The sequence below is a fragment of the Littorina saxatilis genome, unplaced genomic scaffold (genome assembly GCF_037325665.1).
Source record: "Littorina saxatilis isolate snail1 unplaced genomic scaffold, US_GU_Lsax_2.0 scaffold_197, whole genome shotgun sequence".
Classification (NCBI taxonomy): Eukaryota; Metazoa; Mollusca; class Gastropoda; order Littorinimorpha; family Littorinidae; genus Littorina; species Littorina saxatilis.
In genome coordinates, this window is record NW_027126446.1 from 162,687 (window position 1) to 175,292 (window position 12,606).

At 42.7% G+C, this 12,606-nt stretch overlaps 1 protein-coding gene across 4 annotated transcripts; it reads left to right on the forward strand.

The window, feature by feature from the left end:
- Window positions 1–1,675: 1,675 nt before the first annotated feature.
- On the forward strand, window positions 1,676–8,635 carry LOC138954872 (uncharacterized). Of its 4 annotated transcripts, none has more exons than XR_011451992.1 (7): window positions 1,676–1,946; window positions 2,194–2,396; window positions 3,753–3,848; window positions 4,191–4,285; window positions 4,746–4,823; window positions 6,845–7,117; window positions 7,847–8,635. XR_011451992.1 is itself a non-coding variant. In XM_070326632.1 (7 exons), the coding sequence occupies exons 2-6, from the start codon at window positions 2,385–2,387 to the stop codon at window positions 6,947–6,949; spliced, it is 345 nt and encodes a 114-aa protein (XP_070182733.1). In that variant the 5' UTR covers window positions 1,676–1,946; window positions 2,194–2,384; the 3' UTR covers window positions 6,950–7,117; window positions 7,847–8,635. The 4 variants fall into 4 exon arrangements, 2 of the variants coding, with proteins under 2 accessions (XP_070182733.1, XP_070182734.1); XM_070326632.1 differs by lacking the exon at window positions 4,191–4,285 and adding an exon at window positions 4,327–4,380; XR_011451991.1 differs by lacking the exon at window positions 4,191–4,285.
- The last annotated feature ends 3,971 nt before the right edge of the window (window positions 8,636–12,606 follow it).

Consider the following 12,606-nt stretch of genomic DNA (forward strand, 5'->3'; position numbering starts at 1 on the left):
GCCAGATATGTCCACAATAACTACAGGGAAAAAGAGCCTGGCACCGTCACCAACATGCTGACAAACTTAGGATGGAAGAGCCTCGAAGAACGAAGACATAACAGTCGACTAGCGATGATGTTTAAAATTAAAAATGACATGGTCGGCATTGACAAGACCGCGTTTCTCAAACCATCAGACACGAGAACGAGAGGGAATAGGATCCACCAAGAACAGGACTACCACCCTTCACTGTCCCACTCCTTTTTTCCGCAGACAACATCAGAGTGGAACAAGCTCCCGATCTCCACCACATCCGCCCCCTCCCTTGAGTCGTTCATGTCACGACTCGGTGGCAGCAGAGCCCTGCAGCCATCCACCTCCCTCCCATAGCCGTTGATGGATTGTACAAAGTTTTAATAACCCCAAAACCTAGCCAAGCTCCTCTCCACTGCCCTCCTGCACCCCCCATACCCCCCCAGCTTTGGCTTTTTAACTTCCTTACACGACTGGCACAGACCGCAATGGGGGCCAACAGTGTATGGACATCACCGCGGGACCTTCAACATCCAAGAAATTGGATCCGGTCCCCCACGGGAAGAAGAAGAACGAGGCCGAGAATCGAAATATCACCACGGCGAAAGATGAAAACGTCACACCGGGGTGACCCGGTGTTGTTGTAGCAGGAACAAAATAGACAAGACGAACACACATGCATGCTGAAACATACGACAGAAACTGACGACTGACACGCCCACCCAGATAGTAATTCGTGTCAGGGACAACCAATGGCAATGTCCGTTATGGCATTCCCTCCCGCAGAAACTCGGCAAAAAAAACACACAAAAAAACACAGCCACACTTACGCCGGCGCAGGTTCGTAATACGAACTTCTGACACCATTGTGGTGATAGCCGAGCTTTACATAGATAACAAACCAGCAGCCACTGTGACTCATGTCCCCTCCCCCCCATACTCCCCAACCTGTGAATTTTAATGGACTTTTGGATGCTGGAAACGCTGCTTTATTGGACTTGCGCAACATCCCATCAAGTGCCGAAATAATCACTACTGTTGATTGTGGGCAGTAATGGAAAGACAAGACAAGACAATACGGTTGACAGGACGGTACGCACGAAACATAACACGCACTGCGGCCGGGGACGAGGTATGCCCAGCCGCCTTGCGCTTACTACATTAACTTCACATAACACTGAGCTCCCCGGGGGAAGCTAAGCTCAAATGCCTCTGACGAACTCACCGTTAAAGGCTGTAACACGGACGTCTTCAAGTCTTGAAGACGGTCGTAGTATCGATGCTCTCTGGTCTGTGTCTCGGTCGAATCTGCCTTCTCTCACCCACCACATTTAGGAACCTACGCTAATTATGATGACGCGAGCTTCCATTCAAATTAACTTAGGCAACGATGGTTCGATGACGTCATCCAATAGTCACATCACAGAAGGATATGTACAAATGCTGAACGTAGCCCATTTTAGCTCGACTTATTAGACAGATAGGCTTGAGGAGAATGATAATAACAAAGTTATTAACAGAATGCAGACCTCAATGATCGTGAGAACGCACAATTTGTTGTTTTCTGATGGTTATAACCGGAAGTATCTTTCGATAATGGGGCAGACAACTCCCGTAAACCCCTTCAGGCTTACTTCCCTTCTTTGTTGTCGTTATTAGTTTAATGGCAGACTAACACTAACACTGGAATTTTGAATGGCCTCGAGTTGTTATAGGCTTTGTTGGTCTGATTTTCCGCTTGTTCTTCTCTGCGGGTGTGAGAAAACTTTCTGGGGGTATGGCTGGTATTAACCCTCCAGCTATCTTGTACAGCATCGTCAGGCGAAGTTGTCTACGCCGGTCAGCAAGTGCTGAGTCTGATGGCAAGTTCAGTCTCTGCAGCATCTCTGTGACACAACCGGGTTTTCTCCATGGATCTGTAATATTTGCAGGTAAATCTCGCTGCTTTGTGTTGAATCTTCTCGATTTTGTCGGTATCCAGTTTTAAATATATGGGTCCCAGACAACTGCCCCATACTCTAGCCAGTCTAGGGTCGAGCGAACAACGTTTATGTAAAATTTAGGGTTTGATTTACGTGCAAAATAATGAAGTATGAAGAGCAGATGACAGAAGAGCACCTGATATTTTACGTGTATGTTTTATAATTTGATTTGCTGAACGTGCTTTATTTTCGTTAGGTTCACGTCCGCTCAGCCACCTTCGGACGACGGCTGTCAGTGTTATTCTGTCGACTTCTTCTTCTTCTTCCCGTGGGGGACCGGATCCAATTTCTTGGATGTTGAAGGTCCCGCTTGTTGGTCACTCCCGTTGGCTCAAGTTATGTCACTCTTAACTGTCATCAGTTTTGTGTGTACGGAATTCATGACAGATGCGCAGAATGGTAAGTCTTTTCTCTGCTATAATTACTAAGATTTAGGTCAAAATCAAATATTAGATTTAGATGTTTGCTTCCCAGGTTGTGTTCACTGGTGATGTTGAAGCACAGGCGGAAAATATTGTTCGCTGGACTACCACTATCATAGTAAGACTACCAATATCATAGTAAGACTATGATAGTGGTGGTCCAGCGAATGATACCTTCCACCTGTGGTAGAACTGAAGCATTGTAAATAATTATTGATAGCGCACTCAAGTTGACTTATTTTTGATCACAGTGGTTGGAGACGCGCGGTGCATTCTACAGTGTTGCCTTTAGCTGTGCTTTCCAAGTTTACTGCCATTACATTTTCTTTACGATTGCAATTTTTACAACAGTTACTTCTATCTTTTTTTTTGAAATAAATATGTCAATTAAGCAAAAATAGGAGCACCATTTTCTCTCTCTTTCTCTATCTTTCACATTATATATGTTACAGTTAATCTGTGAAAGTAGGGAATACGTGTATGAACTAAAATATTTTAGGTAATACATGAATTAACTGGTTTTTTCCGTCAGTTAATTCATGTATTACCTAGTTAATACATTTATTCCCTGGTTTCACAGATTAACTGTAACATATATATATATACCGCTGCACCAGTATGAACACATGCCAAAGTACCAACTTCTGATTAGGGGTTCCAGTGATAACAACTTAACAAGTACTGGCTTCTGTGACCACCCAAAACCAACACTGATTTATTTTGTAATCCTTTATGTTTTACAAAATATAGACAGTAAAATCAAATTGTTGTGAAAATATTATCAAGGCTTCTTTGAATCTATTGTTACACTTACACTAGCTTCCATGGTACCCCACCCATACAAATAGAACGAAAACACAAACACACAAGCAGCTATGGGCAGAATGTCAGCCAGGATTTGATGGGCTAGTCAATATGGTATATTTACATTTGAAGAGCGTGAATGTAGTATGGTATTTTCTGTGTGAAAGTCAACTTTATTTTCATCTTGTTATTCATTACTCACAGTTTTCTCTTTGCCAGCACAGTCAGTATGAGCAGACAAAAATACTTGCTCCCAAACTAAATTTGCTTATCAACATTAGATACGCACGCGCGCCTATAAGTAGGACATGAACAAGCCTAATGTACATGTATATCTCATAAACTCCATACTGACAATCCCCTTCCCTCATGTACTACTGTTCAAATGCATAATACTATGTTCTTGGAAGAAGAAAAAAACACATTTACACTACAATCACAATACTTAAGCACAACACATGAAACAACAACACGCATCAGGATAGAATGTTGTGCCGCTGGTAACATATCTAACTGTGTCGTACCACAGGATGAAAGAAGCCCATCGTTTTGGTCAGAGGACAAATCTGGGACAAAGAGGGCACACAGGTCACCAACAGGAGAGACGCCTACTGCAAAACGCCAGGTATAAATGTTATTAACAGCTATTGTGGTATATATATGTTACGTATTAAGTTACAGCTCCGTGCATCCATGGTATCGCAGGATATTTTCTCCCTAGAATAACAGAATTAAAGCATGTGGTTAATTTCAACCACCCTCTGATAGTTCTGACATTAAATTTATGGGAAAAAATTTGTCAAACCAATTTTTTTAAATTAAAATTTGATTCATCTTCAATCTAAGGGACATAACCACTCAATGTTATGGGTTGCAATATATATTCAATCTCACCACAATTTTCCTTGACTTGCAAGAAACTGACATGCTCTTTATCCTTATAAGTTTACTTCTTTAATTTGTCTAGGGAACAGCTATTTCAGTCTCAAGTATATATCGAGTGAGAAAGCTGACATCCGGAGAATTCGGACATTGCTACACCAGCGCTCGGTTAAGCTAATGGTATATTAATTACCTATATTTTACCCCTTTTTTTTAAATAGGCAATAGCAGACAACCACAGTGGTAAATCTGCAGCAAGAAAGTCGCTTTTTCAGGTATTTATTATGTTCATTTCTGTTCATTTGTTATTGTTTCTGACTTACTTTTTGAAATTATTATTGACGAACTCAATGATACATATTATTTTTGAAAGTTAAATTAACACTGAATTAGATAATTATCATATCCCGCAAAATTATTATTTTTGTCCTGCTGCACAAAAGTGTGCTTTATGCAAAAGTGATAGTACTGATAAATGATGGGTTCCAATCAAGGACTACTAAAGTAGTCCTTGGTTCCAATGTATCCATGTATTGCTCTGTGTTCTGATGCTTCGATGTGCACTAAGTTTCTTGTGAGTGTGTATGTCTGTGTGGTTTGTTTGTTTTTTCACTTAAAATTGACATATGCCATACCACAGAATGAATCCAGTGCATTAAATTCAACGAGGGATTTCAAGTCGCCATCTGGACATATTGTCCCACAACCAAACTACAAGGTAATGAATTCATATTCATAATGTTTCAAATTAAATCATATGTATACTGGTTTTGTAAAAATGTATTTTTAAGTCAAACGGCATATTGGTTCCTGATAAATTCGACAGCTTTTTCCCTTTGGATAATTTTATAACTATTATGTCACCCCATACTTACTAGAGTGACGTCTCTTTGCTTAAATTGACATATGAAATTGCACAAGGCTTTGGAAGAGATCAAGGTTTGGTGAGGTATGCAAAGTACAGTGTGTAGGATATATTAATACTCTCTTACTTACTGTCTCATACCACATCTGCTTTTTACATTTAGTCAAGTTTTGACTAAATACCGGCCCCCGTAGCGCAGTGGTTAGCGCATCGGGCTGTGGGCCGGGAGGTCGTGGGTTCGAATCCCATCAGGGTCATGTGGGTTTTTCGGGCTACGGTCGGCTCCTACCCAGAGTGGAAGTGCTATGGTTCCTATGGGAAGGCTGGAATCACACAGCCGAGTGTCATTCACTTAACGAATGCGACTTTGAGGGTGCTCAGGTTCTGTTTACCTGACCAACACCGCAGGTGCGGCAGTTCTCGGGCCTGGTTGACACCAGGATATATTATGACAGTAAGCGTAGAGTGCTGCCCTGTCACGTAGTCTCAAACCAAATTGGAAATCCATAGCATCATCATTATAATCATCCTCATCTCATTAATCATCCTGAATTATAAAGTGTCCTTGCTCTTGTGGCCCTTCATGCCCGGAGCTCTCATGGTGACCTTGGTCTCAGTGTTCCTGTTCGATCCTTCCCTGAATAGTACTTCTGCTGTCAGTCCTCAACGTGTGACGTTCTGGGGGGTCGACGGAGGGACATGGTGGCGGTCTGCTCTCTGGAGGGGACCCTCACTCAGTCTGGCTCCGCGACTTAGCTGTCAATGTCGTTAGTAGGGGGCATAGTAGGTAGTGGGCTGCGTCCGTTAGCTCGGGACAGACCCACTACTGAACACCGTCGAAGTGACTCAGCAGAAGTGCAGTGTCATCTTCCGAGGGTAGCCTACCGCAACGACCCGACATCCCTCCCTGGAGCGTCTGTAAAATCGACAAGTCTGGCAGCGGAACGAAATTCAGATGTGGATGGAACAGTGAGTGCAGGGACGGGGCGGCGTGAGTGCACACCGGGACAAGGAACAGGTGTAAGGAAAAAAAAAAAAGTTTTGACTAAATGTTTTAACATAGAGGGGGAATCGAAACGAGGGTCGTGGTGTATGTGTGTGTGTGTGTGTGTGCGTGCGTGTAGAGCGATTCAGACCAAACTACTGGACCGATCTTTATGAAATTTTCCATGAGAGTTCCTGGGTATGATATCCCCGAACGTTTTTTTCGGTATTTGATAAATGTATTTGATGACGTCATATCCGGCTTTTCGTGAAAGTTGAGGCGGCACTGTCACGCTCTCATTTTTCAACCAAATTGGTTGAAATTTTGGTCAAGTAATCTTCGACGAAGCCCGGACTGACGATGCTACGAGTATACGGTCTTGCTGCGTTGCATTGTGTTCAGTTTCATTCTGTGAGTTCGACAGCTACTTGACTAAATGTTGTATTTTCGCCTTACGTGACTTGTTTATATATTGAACAGATCGCTTTCGCGTGCATTGTAATATTTTCAAAAAAGCAACTTCTGTAAATCTGTAACTTTTCAGTTGATTAAATTTAAAGTCAAAAACTTGAATAAGTGCCGTTGATCTGTCCACGGAATCTAACTTACTATGAAGCATAACTATATTCCGATTCGTGATGCATACATGTTGCGATAGTGTATGCTAAAGTTTTCCATTTTCAATCTGACGTGTGGGTTAGATTTTTTAGAAACAACAAACATGCATACTAAGTTGCCACTGCCAGTTTGTATAGCTGCTAAGCTTACCCCAAGCTGAGTCAGTGAGTATTTTGTAAGTTTACATACAAAATGGTGATGAGGGGGGAAAAAGAATGCCTTCCACAGGTGCGAAAAACTGTGATTTGATCTCAAGGCCTTTTTGTTTTAGAGCTTTTCCTGCTTTGGAACTTGGGAGATGGGATTCCTGTTGACCGTGAAGCAGAAAATGCAGAGAGGGTGCTTCTTCGGGAGTACAAGCAGAAGTTGTATGTGAAAGGTGTGCTCAAGTTTATCCTTATCCATTCATCATCACAACTGGATTGAAAGGCAGCAAGATGGGCGATTCCTGTGGCCAAGCGTCTTCATCACCGGCTGCCTGTGAGTGTGAGCTCGACCTCATGCATCGCCTCGTCAACGAGTTTTAAGGAGGAAAGGCTTACAGGTAGGAAACCTCTCTACTTTTTTTTAAATAAATCATATTTGCACTTTACTTTTGAACAAGAGAATGGTTCAAGTTGAATTGCGAGATGGTTTGTGTGGCCTAACAACATTTTGATTTCAGTGAACAGGGAATGTGTCAAAATCTGAAAAAACCAGCATACTAGTATTAATACACACTAAAATTATGCCTGTCGCTGTCAGCAATATAATTATGTTATATACATATAATTTAAAAAAAAAGTGCAGTGATACTGATAGTGATACAGTTAATCAGCAATGACTGAACAGACTTTCTAAATTCAGGGATGGTCAAATCATCTGATCTGACTAATGACCAGGGGCGAGTACAAAAAATCCGCTGTGCTAGTTAAAACCGCTTGGCAACTCACCTGGTTGGCTAGTGAAAATTCTCGTCAAATGCAACACTTCTGGTTGTAATACTCTAGTTTCAAAACGTTATAAACAATGCAGTTATAGCAACTGGGGTTTGTACCCGGCAAGCAATTCTTTTTGGTGGACTGGACTTTCTTGAAATGACCCGCCTGTCTGGCAAGTGAAGATTTTGAGATCTGGCCATCCCTGCAAATGCTCTTCATGCAAGTTGCACTCAAATTTGTGAGCAATTTGTTATGTACAACTTGGTAAATTGTCCTAAATGATGCTTTAGTAAAAGTTGTTGTCTCCTGTCTCTTTCTCATATTGATTATTTTATTTTTTTCCCTTTTGGCAGGGTTTTGACCATGTGCAACAGGCTGCAAGTCATTTTGGAGGAGGAAGCCCCTGATTGCATCTTTGTCAAAATCAGAAAGAGACTTCTAGGTGTCTCCAAGAGTCAGCCATCACAACCACCTGTTTCCCAGAGCCAGCCATCACAACCTCTTGTTCCCAAAGTAATCCAATCCTGTTTCCCGTTTTGATACAGGCAGCAACAGGAGGAACTAGTAGAAGTAGGGAAAGCGGTATTAACAAAACAGCTTTTTCCTCTTAACTATGAAACCACACAGATAAACAAGGAGAGCAACCCTTCCACAAAGTAAACAATCCTGACGACTCTAATTTCAACAATTTGTCAACTCATGTAAATGCTTTGCCAGATCCAGGCATTAAGCTCTACTCTTTACACATGTAATGGGCAGAGCAACATTGTTGAACAGCTGCTTCGTTTCTGTAAGTTTTCAGCCTGAAAGGTAGGAGGGTGGGTCGCATCTAAAATATAAATGTTTGTCTTGTCAAAACCTATGTAAGTTTTCCTACATTTTAAGACTCCCTCTTTTTCTGTACTGGAATTTTTTTTTTTATCAGATTATTGTTTGGAGTTCTGAAAAGGAAGGTTCCTGTGTACACCATTATAGATATGACTTTTACTGTACTACATGTGTGTTTTTGGTATATATATATAAATATATGAAACTAGATATATTTCTTCCCAATATGTTCATTGCCAAGTGGATGAAGTCATCAGATTTGATCTGCTGCTAGTGATAACGTTTATCAACATAAGTAAAGTTTTTTGAGCTGACTATTGTGTGTATTTTGTTTGCAAGTGCTGATATGTTTGACTTTGTGCTGTAATGCTTTGTCTTGTCTCTCATTCTCCATTTCAAAGTACGAGAACTCAGATTTTGTTCTGACACACTCATTGCATCATACGAACATCAATAAAGACACACACAAAATGTGAACCAAGCAAACATTTTTTCTCAGAACATGTTATGGTATGCACAGGTGACATGAAGCGGAGAGAAGACTGTGCGCAGGAAGAAGAGAGAAACATTCAAACAAATGAAAACAAACCAGTAAATTGTTAAAGGTTGCTCTTGGCTACTCTGGTGACATGTACTTTATTCTACCTATATTAGCGAAACCGATAGGCTAGATCCTCAAGGTCTAATCATCGTCTCTGTTGCATAAACAACATCTCATCTATACTATAACGTTTAGGGTCAATACTCATTGGTTGATCGCTAAAAATTCTTGTATTTTTAGAATTGTTGACTTTTTCCTGCCATCTTCTTGTTACAAAGGGTGACACTAAAAACATGAATTAATTGGAAGAGACTAGTCGTGGCTATACCAGTGCAATATGATATATGTTCTGCGAGAAATCAGATTTCTGAATAACCATGTATTTTTTCTGTCTGCGTTCTTTTTCATAGCCATGTTTGCAATCTGTAGTTTGAACACACTCACTTGTCTCTTCAGTCTATTGTTCTCCTTAGTCAGCTTAATCATTGCAATAAGATTGCGCATAACGGGTGTGCATTAAGTTGGCATCTGCTTATACACAAAAAACTATCAAGAAATAAGCAAAAACAAGAGCACCCAGAAATGTTTCTGTCGCGAATGGGTCTTGTTCAGGGCCAGAGTCACACTTTTCTGGCAATCAACTAGCTGTGCACACCATTCCTCTCCCTTGATGATCCTTGGGCCTGGCACGCCTCAAACTGGAATTCCACTTCCAGATCTCGCATTGCCCATTTTCTTCTGCCTAGCCGGTGCTTTGGTCGGGGTATGTCTATCAGCACTCTTGCTGTCTGAAACATTGCCAAACAGGGTTCATTCTGTCAGTATTTATGGTAGTATTACATCTTCATGCAGGGTTCTCCACATATGTTGTCCGTTTGGGTTCAATGCCCCCAACTTCAACTTATAAAGGTGGTCATTTGGACCCACTGTAGTCATTTTCAGTGCAATACAGAACTCCCTCTGTGAATTCCCCGGTACACTTGTTTTTGTTCCTTTGGCTTCTATGGAGAGCTCTCCTAATGTTGATCAAATCGCACTCTGGAAACAAACCACCCACATAAAACTTAGCTTGGCTTCCCACATTCATTCTTGTTCAGATTTCAGAACACACGCACAGACGAAAAGTCAATTAAATCACTCAAGCTGTAAGGCACAGACACATCATAGTGATACTGGATCTGGATCTGGATAACCCGCCTGGGTTGGTGGTTGGCGGGTGCGCCACAGAAGCCGACGACGACTATCAACGTGACGTTTTTTGGGTGTGCGCATCTAAAAGAGTCTTAAAAGTTCACTGTACACAAGGTGGATATAGTGTACAACTCCAGCTGGTCTTCTTGCTGCTGTACTTGCGGTTTTAGTCCGTTTGCCCTAGAATGTAGGCTTTTCAAGCACAGTTAAAAAATGCTATGTTACAATGTTAAAAACTGGATAAAAACTACTGAGGCTCTCACACTGGTTTCTGCCCCCCTAACGCCGATGAGAAGGCGCTGGGCGTGGTCAAGGTGACGGTGGCTTCGCTCAAATTGTTCCACTCGATCACTGTCTTTATAAAGAACGAGTTCCTGTATTGATCAGTCTTTGAGGTAGGAGCTTTGAAACAGCGGCTGTTGTTGGTTGCCTGTCTCTGGAGGATGTTTTGGCTCTCATACCCCTCGTAGGCTTTAGGCTTGACTCGGCGCCGAGATACGCTCACCGGGGTGAGGAAGGAGTCAGGGGGTAAGGCAGGTACAAGTCCATTGATGATTTTGAACAGCATCGTCAGGCGAAGTTGCTGACGGCGTTCCTGGAGTGTAGGAAGTCGGAGGTACTCTAGCATCTTGGTGACGCAGCCTGGGTCCTTGGACACGTAGTCTTTCATGATGAACCTAGCGGCTAGGCGTTGGATGCGTTCGAGTCTCTCAACATCTTGTTTGTAGTAGGGGTCCCAGACCACCGCCCCGTACTCAAGGGTGGATCTGACAAGAGTGATGTAGGCAAGGCGACGGCACTCACGTGGGCAGTTCCGGAGGTTCCGGCGTAAGAAGCCCAGGGTAGATCCTGCCCTCTTGCAGAGACTGGTGATGTGGGGGCCCCACTTCAGGTCGGCTGAGATCTGTATGCCGAGGTACGGGTTCTGTTCGACCTGTTGGAGGATGGTGTCTCCGAGGCTGTAGAAGTAATGGGATGTAAATCTGGTGGAGAGGACGTAGCACTTCTTAGCGTTGAACCTCATCCCCCACTGGTTGGCCCACTCTTCCAAGCTCTTTAGGTCTGCCTGTAGCGTAAGGTGGTCCTGAAAGGTGCGGATCTGGCGGTAGAGGAGACAGTCATCCGCAAAAAGTCTGACAGACGACTGGACTGAGTCCGGGAGGTCGTTCATATGGCACAGGAACAACAACGGACCCAGCACTGTGCCTTGCGGGACGCCGGACTCGACCTCTACCTCTTCAGATGCCTCGCCCTCCAGTACAACCCTCATCTTCCGCTTGGTCAGGAAACTGGTCAGCCAGTTGCAGCATGTGTGAACAAATACATTCAACACCTTCCCATCTTCTTTACTGCGTACACACACAAAATATAACAAGAAAATTTTTTTTTTTTTAAACTTACTCTGTCAGTCTGTGTTGAAATCCAGGGTATCCCAAGTTTTGTGTTGGGAAAGAGTTCTCTGAACTTGAACTTGAACTTGAACTTGAACTTGCGATGTTTAAGGCCTTAGGCCTGTTCATCGATCCTGTCGAATAGTACTCCAATAACACTTTTGTTGGTGGCATGCGCGGGCGGTTATTGGTAGCACGTTGGCGAGAATTTCTCTGGTCTGTCTGCCCAGAAATTGTCCAGCCTTCCTTTGAAACTGTTCACTGATGGTGCTGTCACAACTGTTTCTGGCAGACTGTTCCAGTGAGGAATCACCCTTTCTGCGAAGAAGCAGCTCCGAACGTTCAGCCTACAAAATGGTTTGTACAACTTGAGGCTGTTTCCCCTAGTGTCTTTGGTTTCGGCCAGCTGGAAATTCGGGTTGCCTGTGTCGTAGATCCCATGCATATATACTTGTAGAGGTCGATCATGTCACCTCGGAGACGCCTGTGTTCGAGACTCGGTAGTTTAAGTACAGCTTTGAAACAGCGAATGCAGTTGGTGTGCCATCAAGAAAGTGTAGAGAACAAACCCTTGCATCTTTTGCAGGTGAAAAAAGCTTGTGCCTTCCGTCTGCTGTTGTGTCTACACGGCTGATGAGTCGAATCCACTTTAATCTCGTTGTGCTGGTTTCTTCTTGTGTGTTGGATGCGGATGCAAGCTGTTGAAAACAGACAGATGCATATCAGATTTAACAATTTATGGCTCTACAAAGCAATTTGTTATTGCTTTTTAATCACAGCCATGCTCTAACAACATGAAGTAAAACAAAAAAAAACAAGAAACGGAAACACACTGACACAGAAAGTGAGCCAAATATTTTGACCTCATGCACGGCAGATTCAAACACTGCAGTGCAGTTTTTGTAACGTTCAAAGCTGTATAAATGCAGGTCTAGCTAAACGATTTTGTAATCATGCCATGGAATTTGCAGAAAAAACCAATAAATCGCATGAATGTCAGGCAATAAAATAAGTTGATCAAGAACTGTTACAGTGTTGCGCTTACCTGAACGGTGGTTGGCCACAGACTCGTGTGGAACCTGGTCGGACTGAATTTTGCAAAATTAGCTTTCCATTTTGAAGACGGTAGCTTCCGTTGTCACAATCAATCATCGGGCAGTGA

Bases quoted from the DNA above. Each gene is read 5' to 3' on its own strand.
- LOC138954872 (XM_070326632.1), top strand. The intron at 3,849-4,326 runs GTATAAATGTTA...TTTTTTAAATAG, and splicing joins CGCCTACTGCAAAACGCCAG to GCAATAGCAGACAACCACAG. The intron at 4,824-6,844 runs GTAATGAATTCA...TTTTTGTTTTAG, and splicing joins TCCCACAACCAAACTACAAG to AGCTTTTCCTGCTTTGGAAC.